Source organism: Trichomonas vaginalis, chromosome III, assembly GCF_026262505.1.
Source record: "Trichomonas vaginalis G3 chromosome III, whole genome shotgun sequence".
NCBI classification, from domain to species: domain Eukaryota; phylum Parabasalia; order Trichomonadida; family Trichomonadidae; genus Trichomonas; species Trichomonas vaginalis.
Genome location: NC_067205.1, coordinates 11,731,955 through 11,752,596, shown reverse-complemented (window position 1 = coordinate 11,752,596; position 20,642 = coordinate 11,731,955). Strand labels below are relative to the sequence as shown.

At 29.7% G+C, this 20,642-nt stretch overlaps 4 protein-coding genes across 4 annotated transcripts, besides 3 other annotated features; 1 reads left to right on the top strand and 3 right to left on the bottom strand.

Annotated features, from left to right (window-relative positions):
* Positions 1-895: part of a mobile genetic element that runs on past the window's edge.
* An 886-nt stretch (positions 896-1,781) lies between these two features.
* On the bottom strand, positions 1,782-2,516 carry TVAGG3_0684620 (RNA polymerase II transcription regulator recruiting protein; the record flags this gene model as incomplete). Its single annotated transcript, XM_001303954.1, has 1 exon — positions 1,887-2,411. The coding sequence occupies one exon, from the start codon at positions 2,409-2,411 to the stop codon at positions 1,887-1,889; it is 525 nt and encodes a 174-aa protein (XP_001303955.1).
* Positions 2,517-2,949: 433 nt separating this feature from the next.
* TVAGG3_0684610 (uncharacterized protein) lies at positions 2,950-4,944 on the bottom strand (the record flags this gene model as incomplete). Its single annotated transcript, XM_001303955.1, has 1 exon — positions 3,208-3,975. The coding sequence occupies one exon, from the start codon at positions 3,973-3,975 to the stop codon at positions 3,208-3,210; it is 768 nt and encodes a 255-aa protein (XP_001303956.1).
* A 733-nt stretch (positions 4,945-5,677) lies between these two features.
* On the bottom strand, positions 5,678-6,426 carry TVAGG3_0684600 (C2 domain (calcium/lipid-binding domain, CaLB) family; the record flags this gene model as incomplete). Its single annotated transcript, XM_001303956.2, has 1 exon — positions 5,883-6,407. The coding sequence occupies one exon, from the start codon at positions 6,405-6,407 to the stop codon at positions 5,883-5,885; it is 525 nt and encodes a 174-aa protein (XP_001303957.2).
* A 6,120-nt stretch (positions 6,427-12,546) lies between these two features.
* Positions 12,547-13,585: a mobile genetic element.
* Positions 13,586-14,331: 746 nt separating this feature from the next.
* TVAGG3_0684580 (guanylate cyclase protein) lies at positions 14,332-19,227 on the top strand (the record flags this gene model as incomplete). The annotated part of the gene is made up of 1 exon (XM_001303957.2): positions 14,589-19,181. One exon carries the CDS (start codon positions 14,589-14,591, stop codon positions 19,179-19,181), a length of 4,593 nt encoding a protein of 1,530 aa, XP_001303958.2.
* A 1,347-nt stretch (positions 19,228-20,574) lies between these two features.
* Positions 20,575-20,612: a mobile genetic element.
* Between the last annotated feature and the right edge of the window lie 30 nt (positions 20,613-20,642).

The following is a 20,642-nucleotide window of genomic DNA, read 5'->3' as shown; positions in this document are numbered from 1 at the left end:
GTTGTATAACGTCTAAAGTTTCTAAAGAGTCTCTCAAAGTCCAGTCTACTTGGTATTGAAAATCCCATGTGTTATAGAACGGCGGGTCCACTATAAAGAAAACATTTTCCTTGTCTTTATATTTTTCATACAAATCTGTCCAATGACATCTCACAAACTCTATACCCTCAATATATTTATCTATGTCCTCTTTGAAAACATTTGTATAGTTAAGATATAAAACTTTTGACATAAGTGTTTCAATGTCATGAACTCTTATAGAACCACTATATAATAGTCTAGCAGATATACTATCCCAGTCTATATATTCTGCTTTTTCAAAACCTCTCTCACAATATTTTTCTTATCTAATGGTATACGTTCCATCTTACCTATAGGTATCTTTTCTTTTAACTCTTTCAATATATTGTTTGTGTCTGGAATATTTTGAGACGGTCCATATAGTTGTCGAAGTCATTGCATATAATCTTTGAGTCTGGGAATATTATATGACATAAATGAGATATATAGAAACTTCCACCGAACAAATCTACAAATGTTAGACCATTCGGTAGTTTCTTAAGTTCTCTCAATATAATATCTTTACATCTACTCTTATTTCCAAAGAACGGTAACGGTGGTTTGGTAAAATTCATTTATATATAATAATAAAAATGTTTTTTCCTGAAAAGTGACAGAAAAGTGACAAAACATGAAAACATATATAATTTGTGAAAAGTGAAACATTATATAATGTTTTCGACCCAGAAGAAGGCTTCTTCCCAGAAGCAATAGAGGAAGAAGAAGAGTCCTCCGAATAAAAACTTCATTTATACTAAACATCTTCAGGGCTAGAGGGCACGAAGTGCCTGGAAGCCCCACTACCTTTTTTTTTTTTTTTTTTTTTTTTTTTTTTTTTTTTTTTTTTTTTTTTTTTTTTTAATTCTAAGTAGATTTTGTAAAAAATCAAGAAAGAAAAATTTTAACGTGCTTTATTTTTTCTTTTTTATAATAATATATATTATTATATAATTAACATATTCATAATGTTTCACCCTTTCAAAAATATAATCCTCCTCCTCTCAAAGAAACGTACATACGGGTGGCCTCTTTTTTCAAAAAATTAAAATTTGAAATTTTGGGCTCAAATATTAGAGATTTTTTCAACCTTCAACGATATATGTTGTCTATATCAGACCTCCTTTCTTTTTGATACTTAACATTGTTCCTAAATCTTAGCCGTTAAGGCTGTTCTGAAAATATTTTTTTTCGAAAAAATTCGAAAAAAATTCTTAAAATTCAAAAATCCCTTAATTCCTGAGGATTTTGGAAAAAAGTTTTTACATGAACATGAACATGTGTATATTATATGAAGTATATTGATAAGGTAAAAATCAAATTTTATTGCATATTCATCGAGAAAATAAACTAACGAATCCCTCAAAATTGAGAGGGTAATCCTCCTCCTCTCAAATAAACGTACATATGGGTGCACCCTTAATTTCAGTTATAAAATATACAATTTTTTTTATTTGGAATAAATGAGTCTATTTAAGTTAATCATACTTCCAAAGATTGATCGAATCTTCAAATTATATAAATTGAAATTAATTTATTCATTTTATCATACTTAATAATATATGCCAATAATTAAAGTTCAGTTATATGTCAATTTTTTGTGATTATTTAATTGGACGATAAAATTTTTAATCCCATTTGACATAAATCACTGTATCGGAAATGTTTTATTAATTGTTTTATAAAGAATCTATTAATACAAGTTTAGTAAATATGAATTTGAATGCTTTCTCAATTTTTTCAATGTGATTTTAAAATAAAAACAAACTTTTCAAAAACGAAACAAACAAAATTTTTATATGATAATGCAAATTCAGTATTTCTACTGGCTATTTCGGAAGTTGCTCAAAGAAATGTTCGACAAATCTATTATCAAGGTAATATTGTGGTTTTTCCTTTGACTTCTCTGGCGACTCACTAACCGGGATCTCTTCTTCCTGATCCTTACTTTCTGAAACATCTTTCTCCTTCATTTTTTCTAGATATTTTTTTGGATGAATCATATATTCATTTTTTAAAACAGAGTTCCATCTGTTTTTTATGCTGTTGTCTGGTCTTCCAGGCAAATAAGTTGATATCAGAGACCATTTTGTCCCATATTTTAATACTTTTTCAACAATAATTCTATCTTCTTCATCAGTCCACGGTTCGAATGTATTTTTCGGAGATAAATAATTATTCCATCTATCACGAAGTTGTTTTGGTGTAAATCCTGACATTTGTTGAGCAACATTTTTCCAACCTCTAAATGGAGAATCAGTGAGAATTGATTTCAATTTAGAATCATCGGCTGGGCTGAAGAGTCTTCTCCTCTTCACTCCATTAGAAGTAGGACCAGATTCGTTTTCACTCATCACAAAATTATGGAGGTCAATTCAAAAATTCTTATACCAAATAGTTTTGAATAAATATTCAATATTTTAGTTTTTCTTCTTTTTCATACCCATTCATCATTATTATCTTTAAAATCTTTATGATGAAATTTTGATAATATTTTTTTTATTCTATGATCTTTAAATATATTTTGTAATCATCTAAGAATAATTTTGAATATTTTATTCCTTTGAAAGTTTAATCGCGGTTTTTCTCAGTCAATTTTTTCTTCTCAAATTTTGGATTAGATTAACCAGTAATTTTGCATTAACACCAATTTTGATTATCTTTTTTCACTCAAAGTTTTTCAACATTTTCATTGATGTTAGAAGTGAGTTTATCAAGAATTGGATTAAAAGCTAGCAATTGTTATTTCATAAAAATTAAAATGTTTAAAATGAAAAAAATCCCGCACAATAATTTCATAATTAATTTTTTTTGAGGAATGAATCAAGAATTGGATAAAAAGCTAGTAATTGTTATTTCATAAAAATTAAAATGTTTAAAATGAAAAAAATCCCGCACAATAATTTCATAATTAATCATTTGGTAAAAAAACGTCATCAGATGGCTGTTGTACTTGAAGAGGATTATCCATTGTAGTACCTGCTTCACCAGCGTCAACATCCGATTCATAATCATTTTCATTACTCATTGAATTTTGGTCGGACAATTCATTTTCATTATTTGAAGGCTTTGGAGCTTTAGCCTTCTTTATTCCATAATAAACGCCGAGGATAATGCCTCCGACGGCAACTCCACCTGCAACACCCGCAATTACAGGAATATATAATCTTTGATTCCACCTTCTTTTCCATCATCGTCTTTAGAAAGCTGTTTGTTTCCACTTTCAGGTGTTGGAACTGATGTTGGAGCTGGTGTTTCAACGTAATTGGTCGCAGGAGGTGTTGTTGGATCTGGAGTACGTGGAGGGATTTTAGAAAGTTGAGGGGTTTGATGAGGTGTTGTGACCTGTGGTGTTGCTGCTGGAGAGGTTTCTTTGGGAGTTTCATGTGCAGTAATTGCGGCAGTTGCAAATGGAGTTGGTTCGAAAGTTGCAGTAGGTTCTAATGATGGAGTAGGGACAGGAGTCTCTAAAGCTGTTTGGTTTGGCGTTGCAGGTGGAATTTCGAACTTATCAAATGTTGCTGAGAAAAATGTGGCATTTGAATCCTCGATATTGGCTTCAGCTGAAGAGAAAGTAATTCTGGCATCTGTGGCTCTTGGAATTCTTGTATAAGGAGTGGCTGGCAAAATGTATTCTGATGGCGAAGGAACGAAACTTGTTATGTTCTCATTTCCATTGTTAACTGGATTTGCATATGAGATATCTTGGGCAAATACATAATCTGGAGCATCTTCGACGATATTTGTGCAGATATCAGTTGGAATGTCTCCATATCTCATCTCTGACAGCCACATCTGGACGCAATCTTCAGCAAAGCCTTTGGTAATAACAGAAACAACTTGGGATGGCAATGGTTTCCATGTAAAACCATAGAAATAATCGTCATATGAAACATAATCGGTATATCCCTCAAGCATTACTTCGTTACCACCACCATTTCCGAATGATTGACCTGTGAGGCCAACATAGTCCTTGAAGAAGCAACAATGGTGAGTATCGATATTTCTTCTTTCATATGTAGGAGTTCCGGATGGAGTTGTGTATTTTTTATCATCGGAAATGAAGAATATGGCACCGCCACCTCTTCCAAGGAACTGTGTAGGGAATTTCGAGTTGGAAAATCCTTCTTCGATATTTTCTCCATTAAGTTTTCGCTTTTTGGTAACAGTATGCTGATCAGGATCATCTGCATTAACCACATTTGCAGAAAATGTAGTTTTCTGAATTCGAAGATAGTCAACGTTGAGTGTTCCAATTGCTCCACCTCCAAAACTGCACTTGTTGCGCAAGAATTGACAGTATTCATAGTATACATCGACGCAGTAATGAATGAAGAAGCCACCGCCGAGTTCGAACGCTTGATTCTTTTCACATATTACATATTGACATAAAAATTGGATTTGCTTTGTAATATAGCCATATTCCCAATAGTTGTTTTCGAAATACACAGCACCACCATGCTTGTATGCAGTGTTTTCGCTAAAAGTCGTATTGGAAATGTAAAAAGAAGAAGCAATAGAACAGATAGCTCCGCCGAGAGAAGCTTTATTCTTGGAAAAGAGTACATTAGATCCCTTGTTATTTGAGGAACACTGTATGACTGATTGAGAAACGAAAATGGCTCCGCCGTGACCAGAAGTTAAATCGGCGCCAAATGCCTAGTTGTTGATAAATGTGGTATTTTCTGCAATTGTTATTTCGCACTTGTAATATGCTATTGATCTTACAGCTGAACTGATGGTTGTGTTGACAATAGTGATTAAATGATTATTCATCGCTACAATTGGTGTAATATCGGGTTTGACGAACGTAGGTTCCAATTGTGATTCTAATCCAGGCTCTTGTATCGATAGAAATTTGCTGGAGAAAAAGAGGGAATATGCAAGTATTTTGTATATTGTTTACAATAAATTCAAAGCTTTTGAGTTGACTTTCAATTGTCAAATAAATTCATATATTCATGCTAACATGAGGATTAAAAAAATAATAATAATCAAACGATAACCACCAAAAATAATTAAATCTCTTACAGAAACTTATGACGATTTCGACCATATTTTATTACATACTTTTGAAAATTTTCAGATCAAAGTTTTCATAAGTGATTTAAAGAATGACAGCCTTTATCATATTAACATCACAACATATCAAAAAAAGACCTTCAATTCAGATTTTAATTCAAAATTTAGATCTGTTAGGCGGTTATTTTTTTCAAATTGAAAAGAAAAAAAATCTCATTTCTCCTTTTCAAACACTTTTTCTTTCTTAATGCTCGCTTATGCGTTTCACAAACATAGATATAGGATACTTGCACAATCCTTATTTTCATGACAATTGAAGAAATATTTGTTTAAAATGAGATTTACGTTGTGCGCTTCGAACAATGCATGCGCATCAAGTAGTGTTTTAAAATGTATATATAATTTTTTTTCCCTCCCCGTTTGTCGTAATCTTAAAATCTAATACTAGTCTTGAATGATTTAGGAAAACTCAAATTCATAAAACATAAAAAATGCCGACAAAGTCAACTGTCACCTTATTATCTAAGGAAAAAATAATTTTTTTTTAACTTTGGCTTTTTCAACTCATTTGACATAAATTATAATTCTTTATAATAATGTAAATGCTTTTTAACAAAGTATTTAGATTAAATCCAGTGAAGCATTTAAAAATAAAAATTAAAATGTCTCGATTATCCATTAAATGCTTATTTAAATTGAAAGTAGTCCCAAAATATTGATTCGTTTTCGAGCTGAACAAATCTAATATTTATTTAACAAACAAACAGTAAAGTCAATTATCTGTATGCTGCATCTGGATTGCTTTATGGGTTATTATAAGGATTATCATAATCCTGATATGGATTTAGTGAATTTGGATCGTAATAATATTGATTTTGAACGTTAATTGGCGCTTCTTGGAAGATATTATCTTTCTTCTCGGGCTCATTGGAAACTTGTTGAGGATCTACAAAAGGTTTTTCACCTTTTTTAATTAAATGCAAGCGAATATGAATCTTTCCTCCTTTTTTGTTGAATCTTAATGGCTTAAGATCAAACCAACGATCAACAATTTTGTCTTGAGGAATACTTGCAACATTAATTGCAATTTGTGATGCGTCTTTATCAATCAATGGTTTCATATTTTTCACAACGAAGATAAGCTTTCCTTCATGTTTGGAAATTGGAAATGAGCAGAATTGGTTCCATTGTGGATGAGTATTATTTTTCTTGACTGTAGTTTTATATGCTTTTTTCTCGTATCTGATTTCACAATATGGATTTATTGTGTTGAGGATGCCCATTGTTGGGAGACCTTTGCATTCCATTATATTTACGTGAAGTAACATTTGCTCTGGGTGTTTCAGAAATAATGATGATAAAATTTTCATGAAAATTGAGAGTTGCATAGAATCGATTTTTTGATAAGTTTACGCCAAAAGTTTATATTGAAAAATCTCCTTTACCAAAAACTTTTTTGCTGTGATACATGACACTAAACATTAAAATAACAATTCGAAATTTGGAATACGAAGCTAAACCTTGCTTAAACACATTGAATTTTTTAAAAAGTTTACACCATTCACTTTTCGTGCATGTAGCTTTATTTTAATTAATGAATTAACCATTGAATATTGCAGTTTTTAACAACTTTATCAATTTTGTGAATATTGTCAAAAAATTTGCCGAATTACCCACTAGAGAAAAGTTTATTCTTTAGATTTCGTGTTAATAAGGATGTCAATTTGGAAGAAAAGTGAGAAAATTCCTAAAATGCTAAAAATGAATTTTCCAAACGTACTTTTTTATCTCATTTTTTTGATTTTGAAAAAAATTTGGAGAGAAGAACTCTTCGTTTTTGAATTTTGTCACGATGGTTTTAAAGTATATTAGACACATGTATTGGTATTACTATTTTTGTATATTTTGAGAGAAAATCCCTAAAAAGTGAGAAAATCTGAGACGGTTTGAGAAAAAATATAAACTATTGAAATTTTGAATTAAACTTCTAATTTGGAAAAAAGAAATTTGGAAAGAAGAAAATTCAAAAATCGAGATTTAGACTCAGTATCAAATGGAGAACAAAATGTTTCTTCATATGAAGGAAAAAAATTTTCTTGTGAAGAAATAGAGTTTTTAAAATTTTATTGTATGTAATAAAATAAACAAATATTAAAATTATTTTTGATAACAAGAAAATTCCCAATAGAAAATATTTGAGAGAAAGAAAAAGAAAATTGAAAAATATTACTCTCCTTTATATTTCATGAGATTTTAAATTTATTCTCATAAAATTGACAATTTTATACGTTTAGATGAAAATCAGCGATTTTGGTTGAAATAGAAATTATTATTTGCTTACAGATATCAAATAGATTTTTGCTATTTTGATTAAAATTTGTTAATCAAATTAATAAATTTTTTCTAAATATCTTAAATATCTGGATCACTCACATATACAATGAATTGAACGATAAAAATAATACAAACTCAACTAAGTTTCCTGTCTTTCAACTAAAAAAAATTATGCAAATTAAATTAAATTGTTTATTCAAATATAAAACAAAGATGAAGTAATTACAGTTATCATAAACTTTATGAATAACTCTGTAATTGGTTCAGATTTTCGTAAAAATATTTTTATTAATATCGATAAGAATACGTTTACCTACTATCACAACATATAGATAAACAAGAGTAGAGTGATTTTTATCATCGAAACTTTTTAAAAGCTGTAAGCTGGAAGGAAAAATCTTGTTTTATCTGAGTTAGTTGTAGAACTATTGATGCACGAGTTATCATTGTGATGTAGAAGGATGTCAATGTACTGACTGAAGGATATGAAGTGAATTGAATTTCATTGCATTTCAATTTGATCAAAATTTGTTGAAATGATATGAATGTGTCAACATCTGTATCACTCTCTTTCACTCCTTCCCTATTCTTTCGAGAACGAAGCTAGCTTAGCTTTCGCTGAGCGAATTGACACTTTTGATGTCCTAAACGTACATGCTCTCAAATTTATCGAAAAAAATTATACCACCTAAACTAGTATATTCTTATTTTAAATATGATATTATCCTTAGAATCCACACTAGAATATATTTAAATCAACTTTTAAAAAAGTTCGAATCCTGCGCGTCTCACTTTTTAAATTTTCCAAAAGGAAAATTATATTCTCCTAAAATGAAAACAATTTTCCGAATTGACATCCTTAGTGTTAACCCTTGATAGTTATTCTCATACCGAATTATTATATTTTTAATCGTATTTTCGAGCAAATTTTTTTTCAATTCTTTGATTCAGCTACGATCATTATACAACCTCCTAATGTAGCAAATGGAAATGTTATTATAATATTGAATGAGGAATCATAGTTCCAAAACTCAATGCCATAATTTGTTAAAAATAAGTAAATCCTTTGTTCCAAACTACTAAAAAATCATATATTAGTATTTTATTAGATTTTGAAGCTGTAAGCCCTTCTTAGTAAGATTATTAGTCATTTTAGAATCATTAACTAATGTTTTGGTAAAATCATAGTTATTCTATTGTAAATGAACCTTAATAAGTTTGTAATGAATTGTTTATTTCATTTTTATTTATATTTAGATAATAATATATAAAATCATAGACTCATGATTTATTGGATATTTATTTTAATTTAACGTTTTGCACATTAGAATTAAAGCTAATGTTTGGAAACAGAATTACTTGAAATCATAAAGATTTAAAAAGATCGCGAATGGAGAAGAATTAAAATCAAATTATCTAAGAGACCAGGACACAAGATTGAAGGTAATCAGATGAAGTATTTTAAAGTCTTCTTGTTTGGTTGAGAATGGATGAAAAAATCAATTAATCATAGATTTGGCAAATAATTTGAAAACTTAGCAAATTAACACAGCTTACTAAGAACAAGTAAGACTCGCTGCAAAATATGAAATGTTATAGACCGAAAATAGATTTTTTCGGTTTTCTCTTCAAATAATTGAAAGAATGATACTATTATAGGTTTATTATATTATATAGCATATAATCATGCTATAGCCGAAAATTATAAGTTTTGAGAAGATTGAATATAACACAAATAAATTTGAATGTAAGTTAAATTGCTTGTTGTTTTTAATAGCTATTTAATGAGAAATCCAATATTGCAAAATTCAAATTGAATGATTGAAAGAACAGAAAAAGTCATTCTTTTCAATTTCGAATATGTTTCATTGTATTTATAATTATATGGCAAATAAGATATTTAAACTTGATTTTTGAAGGAAAATTCACAAAATTGAATAAATTCAAATAATTTAATATATTTTGTGAGATCAGATTGAATTAATTCAAGGTTCTTTTCAATTAATATTAATGACCATATTACGCATTTTCGAACATTCTAAACCAAATATATAAAAATGGGAGACGAATGTTAAATTTGCTAGACATGGGGGAGTTGTCTGCAAAGTTTTAGCTCTTATCTCTAACAAAAAATTAATTTTTAAAAAAATGACCGAATACGTTTCACAGCGAGAAAAAAATAAAAGGCAAGATAGAATTTTCTAGACATAAAGAAGTTGTTTACCGAGTTTTAGCTCTTATCTCTAACAAAAAATTAATTTTTAAAAAAATGACCGAATACGTTTCACAGCGAGAAAAAAATAAAAGGCAAGATAGAATTTTCTAGACATAAAGAAGTTGTTTACCGAGTTTTAGCTCTTATCTCTAACAAAAAATTAATTTTTAAAAAAATGACCGAATACGTTTCACAGCGAGAAAAAAATAAAAAGGCAAGATAGAATTTTCTAGACATAAAGAAGTTGTCTACCAAGTGTCAGCTGTTACTTCTTCTCAATACTGATATAAAATAAAAATCTTTATTATTTATTTAACCTTTATTGTTTCATTAAACTTCATTTATTTTATATTATAGTTTTATTCTTTTAGCTACTTGTAAAATAATCTAATTTTATATCATCATTTTACCGGATTATTCTTCAGTACATCGATTGTGTATCTAAAATAATATCATTATCCTTATTCTGTTTTTTCCAAAATTCTTTTAAATATCTTTTTTGGTTAGATTACTTTATACTTTTTACTTTTATTTTTTAATTTCAAAAAAAAATTTGGTGATTGTTCTATTCTGTTACAATGTGCATTATCATATTCTAATGAATTATTCATTACATACATTCAAAAAAACTTGTTAAAAATGAAATTAAAAAATTATGTTTATTATTACGCTGTGAATGTGTCAACAGCGGTCATGCCTGTATCTGTATCCCATATTTGCCACAACCTTTCTGTATCTGCATTTGTGTATTTCGGTTTCAGCTGATACATTTGATTTGGCGTGTAATTTGTTCCAGTTAATGGATTAATTGGGAGATCTTCATGCGGTGTGTTATTATTGTACTCCCAAATAAAGGCAGGAATAGCCTGAATGCTTTGGCAGCGCTCCAATGTCGGCCAGAATCTCTCAATCTTCCCATTTTGGTAGGAGAATGAGAGTCTGTATGCCGCCATTGGACGCCCCAAAGATCAAGTAGATCTTGAAAGGCGCCCCTATTTTCTGAACCGTTGTCGGTCCAGAAACAATAAGGGGCGCCAAATTCAATGAAGGCGGAAGCCGCAACGTTCGCTGTTCGTCGCTGCCAGCATATCTGGTATTTGTATACACGCTAGGACTTTGCGGCTAAAATCGTCGATTATGCCATAAATATACTGGCCACGAACACCCCTAAAATAATGAACATCTGCGTGCCAGATAAGATTGGGTGAAAGCGCCCAATATCTTACTGCTGTTTCCGGCCCGGCATGCTCTAATCGCGTCTTGGTGAAATGATTTCTTTGAAGTATCTGCGTACTTCTCTATAAGATACATCAATTTGTTGTAATTTCAAACGTTTCCATTGTTTTGTTTGACCACAGGAAAGGCCCAGTGGTCATGTATCACAGCAAGAGCTTTGATTTGGTCGTAGGGATTGACCCTACGACCTTTCTTGCCTTTAGGCAATGGGATATTCTGTAAGCTAAATTGATTTTGTAAAAAAGATTTTGAAACATCTAAATATTTGAAATCATTTGATTGAAGGGTTGGGGCGATGGGAACATGGGTGCAAGCTTCTTCCCATGTCATTTTACCTTCTTCAATCTGATTGGAAATACCAATTAGGTAAATTCGATCGACATACCCTTTGTAAGGATTCATTCTAATGAAGTACGTTAACAATCAAAATATTCTATAAGTGTCTAGTATGGAATTCAAAAGAATAAAGAAAATGGTAACGTAAATAAACGTATTATGAAATAATTTATAATTAAAATGAAAAAAAGAAAAAATAATAAGTAAAGTGACTGGAAATGAAAATGAAAATCAGTGTACAGTTTTATTTTTTCTCGCTGTGAAACGTATTCGGTCATTTTTTTAAAAATTAATTTTTTGTTAGAGATAAGAGCTAAAACTCGGTAAACAACTTCTTTATGTCTAGAAAATTCTATCTTGCCTTTTATTTTTTTCTCGCTGTGAAACGTATTCGGTCATTTTTTTAAAAATTAATTTTTTGTTAGAGATAAGAGCTAAAACTCGGTAAACAACTTCTTTATGTCTAGAAAATTCTATCTTGCCTTTTATTTTTTTCTCGCTGTGAAACGTATTCGGTCATTTTTTTAAAAATTAATTTTTTGTTAGAGATAAGAGCTAAAACTTTGCAGACAACTCCCCCATGTCTAGCAAATTTAACATTCGTCTCCCATTTTTATATATTTGGTTTAGAATGTTCGAAAATGCGTAATATGGTCATTAATATTAATTGAAAAGAACCTTGAATTAATTCAATCTGATCTCACAAAATATATTAAATTATTTGAATTTATTCAATTTTGTGAATTTTCCTTCAAAAATCAAGTTTAAATATCTTATTTGCCATATAATTATAAATACAATGAAACATATTCGAAATTGAAAAGAATGACTTTTTCTGTTCTTTCAATCATTCAATTTGAATTTTGCAATATTGGATTTCTCATTAAATAGCTATTAAAAACAACAAGCAATTTAACTTACATTCAAATTTATTTGTGTTATATTCAATCTTCTCAAAACTTATAATTTTCGGCTATAGCATGATTATATGCTATATAATATAATAAACCTATAATAGTATCATTCTTTCAATTATTTGAAGAGAAAACCGAAAAAATCTATTTTCGGTCTATAACACTGCAAAATATGAAATCGTATTTGAAAAAGATTTGAAAATATATAGATATTTGTTTGATTTCTCAAGAATTTAACATAACAAACAGGAGTGACATTGAAAATAAAATCAGTAAGCAAATTTAAAATGATTGACGAACACTTTTGATTTAAATAGAAAAATTCAATATCTAACATATACCTATATTTAAATATTAACACTTGATTGTCTATAGAAATCCTATTCAATTTTTTGGAATTGAATTTTGATAACCAAATTTCATAAACTTTAAGGGTGCACACGAGAGGATCATGTAAACTTCAGAATTTAGAACCTTATTTTAGGCATTATCTTGGCTACCTATTTAGGCTCGAAAAGCAAAAAATATCAAAAAATACAACTTGACTCCATTCTGACCCTTTCATGGAGGTAGTTTTTATCCGCTAGTATTTTCCCTTTGAATCTCTTTACAATTCGAAATCAAATTCAAACCTCAGTAGAAGAAAGGAAGAATCGACTTACTACGGTTGTAATACGAATAAATACATATATTTAATTATTTTTATTTACATAATAATTGTTTGAAGCTCATATTCCATCAAATTTTTAAATAAAAACATTAAAATGTTGAAAATGTTCATATATTTTAATAGGGTTTTGGCACTTTATTGAGGAATTACTACATACATAGTCGAACTGAACTTGGTATTTTGAAATTTAAATTATTTATCAAAATTAAAATTTAACTTGAAATTTATAATTATTTAGTCATATTTTGCATAATTCTAAGTAGATTTTGTAAAAAATCAAGAAAGAAAAAAATTAAAGTGCTTTATTTTTTCTTTTTTATAATAATACATATTATTATATAATTAACATATTCATAATGTTTCACCCTTTCAAAAATATAATCCTCCTCCTCTCAAATAAACGTACATACGGGTGGCCTCTTTTTTCAAAAAATTAAAATTTGAAATTTTGGGCTCAAATATTAGAGATTTTTTCAACCTTCAACGATATATGTTGTCTATATCAGACCTCCTTTCTTTTTGATACTTAACATTGTTCCTAAATCTTAGCCGTTAAGGCTGTTCTGAAAATATTTTTTTTTCGAAGAAATTCGAAAAAATTCTTAAAATTCAAAAATCGCTTAATTCCTGAGTATTGTGGAAAAAAGTTTTTACATGAATATGTGTATATTATATGAAGTATATTGATAAGGTAAAAATCAAATTTTATTGCATATTCATCGAGAAAATAAACTAACGAATCCCTCAAAATTGAGAGGGTAATCCTCCTCCTCTCAAATAAACATACATACGGGTGCACCCTTAAACGTTTTGATTAATATTGTTATCGAATAACATAAGCAATATATAGTATTTAGAGGTTTTTAACCAATTTTGGTTATGCTAAGTTTTCAATCACATTCAAAATTCATGCATTTTGAAAGGAACATATAATTTATCAAACAAGTGTTAAGGTTCTAATGCGATCTATTTTCACGAGTTAACATCTTTTGGTTTTTTCAAATACGTTTGTTTTTTAAATATTGAATTCAAGTTCAATTTTCAGGGCTTTTTCGCGACAATTGTTATATTCTTCATTTATAAAATCAATTATCTGATGATAATAATCATATTTCATTCAAGTAAGTATAAGATTAAACAAAATATTTCATTTAATCCAGTTCTAATATCAATCCACTATCACTTTGACGATCAAACATTTTCAATTTGCCTACTTTATTTTTTCTATTAACATCACAAACCTATTCTTCTCAATCCGGTTATAAGATTTTATTAACTTTCGCTTTATTTTTATACAATTTCAACACTGATTAAGATTACACATATCCTTAAATAGTATTTTCAATTAGATTTCACATTGCCGGTTTAACTTAATTTTTCAATACCCACGGATTTTCTCTTAAGAATTCTTCTCTAATATTACTTCTGATTATACTTTCACTGATTTGTTTCGTTTCTATTTTCTAAGCGAAATGTTTTTTATTTCAGAAATATAAAAACGTTTTTTTATTTTCAATACTTATTTTGAGCATAATATTTAATTCAAATTCTTTACTAACATAATTGCAACAAAATTATCTATGAGTCATTCTCATTTTATTTGAGCATTTTTTTACTTTTTGGATTGAAAAAATCGTTCTCAAAACAATATAAATTTATATAATTACGAATGAATCCAGGAGAAGCCTCTGTTTCTAAATCAACACAATCAGCGAGTACAAGTACAAGTACTCAGCTTACTAGTGAGGTTATCCAGGGAAAGAGTACAGTAGTCGATACTCTTTTCCCACTTTATGATCAAATGATGCAACGAACAAAGTTCCCAGCTTGGTTCTTAAGCCTCATTGCAGTTTTTAATCTCTTCCAAGTTCTTTCTATTGGTTTTTGGATTTACGCTCCTCCATTTGAGCGAAGTACTGGAAGATGGCACACGTTATATGAGACATTAATCAAGATTTTTACTTTTCAGGACCCTCTAGATTATGAAGGAAAACATATAGTTAATGTTTATATCTGTTTAGCTGTTTCATTATGTTCACTCATATGGATCTATTTGATGATTTTCTATAACAATAAGAAATATATAATTCCAACTCTACTATTGTACATATCTAGCATAGTAACAGACTTAATATGCCCTTCCTTCATTACTCCTGCTACCTATGTCTTATGTCATGGTATCACTGGAATGTCATTCAATTATGACACAGTTTTTCTTGCGGAAATCATTGTTGGATTTATATCATACTGTTTATTCCTGTTCACATTTGTTTCCAGTATTCTGTTGAAATCTCGATCAGTTGTATTAACAAATCTTCCATTCCCATTGTTTGATTCATCACCCATTACAATATGGACAATCATGACATCATTTGGTTGTATTTTATCAGCTTTAATTAAGTTCTTTGACGATTGGTTTTATGTGGTTCTCGGCGTTGTCCATCTTTTAGCCACATTATATGTTTGCTATCGCCTATCATTCATTCCATTCTATGAAGTTTGGAGAAACTCTACATGTTTAGCGATCGGAATTACAACATGTGCATTGGATTGCAATTTCTTTGTTCTTTATGCAGTCCCATCATTAACATACAACTACACAATCTTTGTATTCCTTATTGTCTTATGTATTGCTTATATTTTGACAACAATTTATTTCATCAAGAAAGTTGCCAAAATAAAACAGCAATTAACATACCAAGAAGATGTTACATCAGCATCAGAATATTTGTCCACATTAGGTATCGAAAGATCTTCTCATCGCGCAATGATGTACATTGTTGTCGGATTAGCAAGATTAGGTGATTACTTTGTTGACGGATCATTAACAGATTACATTATTAACAATGATTCACTCGAAGCAACAATGTCTATGCTTTTGCAAGTTGTCACATTTTTCCCATCAGAATCTCGTAAAATGGATGTTTTATTCAAGAAATTATTGATGAAGAGAAAACTCTCATATGCAGATAGATTCTTAGTTTATCAGGTCTACAGAATCAAGACGAGAAGATTAGTTTCAGATACAAAAGATACATTAGAAATGTTCAACAAACTGAAACAAAAGAATGATGACTGCAAATCAATGATCAGAGGATTATGGGACCAGCCAAATATTGATGTCGGTTTCTTATCTTCATTATCAATGATTTTGAATGATGTCAATGCTTATTTCAAGTTCGCAATCAGTACAAATCCAAACAACCTCAGAATTACTAATGAATACGCGAACTTTTTGGCCGAATGTATGACTGATTTCGATAGAGCAATTGTCCAATCAATCAGAGCTGAATACATTGGTAATGGCAAAAACTTCAATGTCGATATCTCATTCAGAAGTGTCGTCAACAAATTCCCAAGATACCTCAAGGACAACATTCTCGATACAAAAGGCAGAAGAGTTATTAAGAGACATCAAGGAAATGATGATAGATCACAAGCTTCATCATCGAATGGCTCAAATTCTAGTGGAATGTCATCATCATTCGAATCAACAAATTCTGTTGATTTTGAACACCAAGAAATTGTTTGCAAGAGAATGTTGAGAGATGCAAAAGTTAGATTAGCTTTCCACCAAGGTATTAATGGAATGAGACCAATTCAATCTACATTAATCATTGGTGCAGCAACAATTTTAATCGTTACATGCCTCTCAATTAACATCGGCTTCTATGCTTTCTTCATGAACAAGATCGAATGGAGAAGAACATCATGGAGTGACATCAGAGTTAGTGCATATTCTCTCTTCTTCACTTATTATGCAGACTTCTTAACAGTATTGAAATGGGCAAAGAATGTTGGAAAATACGATGATTCAACTGCAATTTTAGGAGATGTTTCTATTGATAATGGAACAACTGCACCTGTTGTAAGTGAATCGCTTTCTTACCCAGGAAAAATCAATTATGCTGTAAACTTTTCAAGGAATTCATTGAAGACATTGTTAGACAGTTTTGCTGTTTTAGCAGAATCAAACAATATTTATACTATTGCAACAAATCTTTTGCAGCAAACAAGTGAATTAAAAGTTTGCACAGAGGGCGCTCCAACACAAATTTTAAGTGCATCTGTCAAAGACCAAATCATCACATTGAACTACTTCCAAGAACAATTTGCTGGCGATTTCAGCATGAACACATCAATTCCAAACTTATACAAGACTAATGAATGGTGCCAAGTTTACTTGAGCACTATTATTATGTCTGAAAACTCTGCAATTGCAATGAAATCAATTCTTGAATACAATATTAATACTGCAAATAGTTACACTAAGTTGTTCAAGATCTGGATGATTGTTGGTGCAATTTGCTTGTTCTTCTTCTCAGCTGCTCCAGCTTTAATCATCATTAATACATATAACTTCATGATCAATAAGACTTTGAAGATGTTAGTTGCATTGCCACAAGCTGTTAAAGAAGATTCAAAGAGACCTTTAGTTTTAGATTCTCAAAATGAAGAGCAAAGCCATAACAATAAAGTTAAACAGAGTCATGCAATGAATAATATTGCTAAATGTTTCTTCGCACTTTTGTTCTCAATCATCATTATCTTCTGTGTAATGGTTTGGAAAGCATGGACATTAAACAATAAAATCTCAACAATGTATGCTTGGTATTACTACTCTGCAGAGAGAGTTTTGGCTGCTATTCAGACAGGCCATAACGTTGTACATCTCATTTTGTTAGGAAATGGCTCAATAGAACAGAACATAACAACAATCCCTGAATTAAGGAATAGATGTGTTGAAGATTTGGATCTTTTGATTCAGACTAACAATATCTTAGTAAATGGTAATTCAGATGTCAAATCAATCATCGGATATGACAAAGCATACGATGCAGCACAATTAGAAGAAAGCTGCAAATTACCACATGATCCAAAGTCTGTTCATGATATGTATGCATGCGCTGGTTTGGAAAGCCAAATCACCATTTTCAAGAACATGGTCAATGATATCTTGAATAATCCAACTAAATACAAAGGATCAATCAATGATGAAGTTTCAGGAAATGTTGCTCATATTTTGCAGTGGCATTTCTTCTCAAAAGTTATTCAAGGAACAATCAGAATGAGAGACATCCTTGAGAACAATTATGTCAGTGGTACAAGATTAGTTACAATTTTACTCATTGTAAATGTTATCTTGTCATGTATTATTGAAGCTATGCCATGGTTGTTCAGATACTTCGTCAATGAGAACTACAAGGTCTTGCTGATGTATTTCAAGCACATTTCACCACAAACAATCATTGACACACCAGAAATCATGAACGTCTTCATGAGAAACAAGAAGTCCAACAAAGAAGAAAGGATGACTATTTCTAAGTCAATTGTTATGGATGCAAGCGAATGCATTATCATCACAAACCAGTCTGCAGTTATCCAAATCATTAACCCAAGTGTTCAAAACAACTTGGATATTACACCAGATCAAATGCTTGGTCAGCACATTGCTAATTTCGTTGCTGACAAAGATCAACAGAGATTGAATCAACAAATTGATTTGATGATGTCAGGACAAGGATCAAATTATTGGCAAGATCATATTGAGTTAGTCAGTGAAACAGCTGAGTTGATTCCATTCGCTATTACAATGATTGGCATGAAAGACAGAGAAGATTCAAACGAAATCAGCTCAATTCTTTTCATTTTCACAAACGAAACAGATGAAATTAAGAAGAGAAAAGATGCCGAAGAAGCCAAAGCTAAATCAGAGAAATTGTTGTATCAAATTTTACCAAAGGATATCGTTGTCAGACTCAACAGAGGAGAAACCGATATTTCTTTCACAATTCCTGCATCAACAATTTTCTTCATCGATATTGTCAAGTTCTCTGCTTATGCTGCTTCTCTTACCCCAACTGAAATTATGGCAAACTTGTCATTGGTATTCGCAACATTCGATAAAATTGTTGCCGAATACGAAAGCATCACAAAGATCAAATTAATTGGTGATGTTTATATGGCTGCTGCTGGTTTGTTCCAAGATCCAAATGAACAAAGTAACAAACACGCAGAAGATGCTGTTAGATGCTGCCTCCAATGCGCCAAATCAATGGAAGAAATTAATATGAAATTGAATGCTTCCCTTGAAGTAAGAATTGGTGTAAACAGTGGTGGCCCACTTATTGGTGGCGTTTTGGGAACAGATAAACCAACATTCGATATCATTGGTGATACAATTAATGTCGCTGCAAGATTGCAATCTACTGATATCCCTGGAAATGTTCAAATTTCCGGAAATACAAAGGAATTAATCCAAGACTTAGATTTCGTGATCGAAGAAAGAGGCTCGATTTACTTGAAAGGTAAAGGTAACCAATTAACATACTTCGTTTCTCTTAAACAGAAATCAGAGTTCGAAGGATCATTTTCATTAGCAACTAATAACCAGTAATTTAATAATATTTTTTATTTGTTTTATATAAATAATTCGTATATTTTTATGATTGAAGTTTTTTTATTGGATCATGTAAACTTTTTCCCAAAGTTTATTGATCAGGATAAGAAACAGATAAACAGAGGAAATTTATACTAAAGTGTTTACTTATCCAGGTGAATTAATAAAATTGAACTGGAACTAATTATGCGATTTAGGATAGATATACATAAACATTATCAATAAATCTTTTATTGTGGCACAACTCAATAAGAATGCAAAACAAAATCTAGCTGTTTACATATGGGATAAATATTTTTCAAAAGGTATCATTTATAATATCATCTATGATGAAACAATATGAAATAATTATGTATTTTCAAGTAATACATGATAATTATACTATAATGTAAAGTAGTAAAGAAAAGGTCAGAAAAGTATGTTTATATAAATAATTAAAATTTGATGGATATCAATATATTATCTAATAATATTGTAAAATTATAGTACATTTGCACCCAAATATTAGATTTTTCTAATGGATAAAATAAAAATTGCGCAAAAATTCTGTATCCCAATCTTTCTCTATTGAAGATGAGAAATCGTATGCGGTCAATAATGATTAAGATAGATACAATTTATTTTATTATTGAGACACTTCTAGGCCCATGAATATTAAAATTAGTTGATATTTGTTTTTTGGAATGTTGTATTTACTGAACAAATTATAGTATAAATCATTTATCATATAATGATTGCAGAAATATTCAATATGCGTCAAAAATCTTGAAAAATATTTAATTTTGAATTTTAGAGAGAAACTGTAATGCTGGCATTATATCGAATGACATGTAATAAATTTCTAGCAACATTAAGAATAGTAAAATCGAATTAATCAAAATAAATGCAAAATAAACAATATAATTAAATGATGCATATGATGCTATTTTTGTTATTATGTAATGCTATTCAATGATAATTTGGATATTTCGAAATTTATTATTTTTTGAAATTTGAGATAAAAACTTTAGAAAACACTGATATTGGTTGCGCAAATGCCAGTTGACGTGTAGTTTGGTTCCAGGAATCATGAAATCAATGATTTGACCAAGATTATTTTAATCAAAAATCAGAAAATATTGAAATACAATTCAATTTTTGAAAGATATTTTATTCCATTGAAATTGAAAACTAAAACAAATATAGGGAATAAAATGCAATAATGTAAAATATACTGTTAATAATTTCAAGACTGAAATTACAAGAGATGGGAAAAATTTAAATCGGAAATAATTATATTCGAACAAGCATCAAATTTTAAACATTGTAAATTTTCAATTTTGAAAAAATTGATCTGAGATTTAATTTTGAGGAAAATACGATTTGAAATGGTTTGTAAATGATTTAATTTTGTTGTAAACAGAAATTCATCAAAAGTGACACCTCAGAAAAGCTAAAATATTGAATTTTTGGAACTTT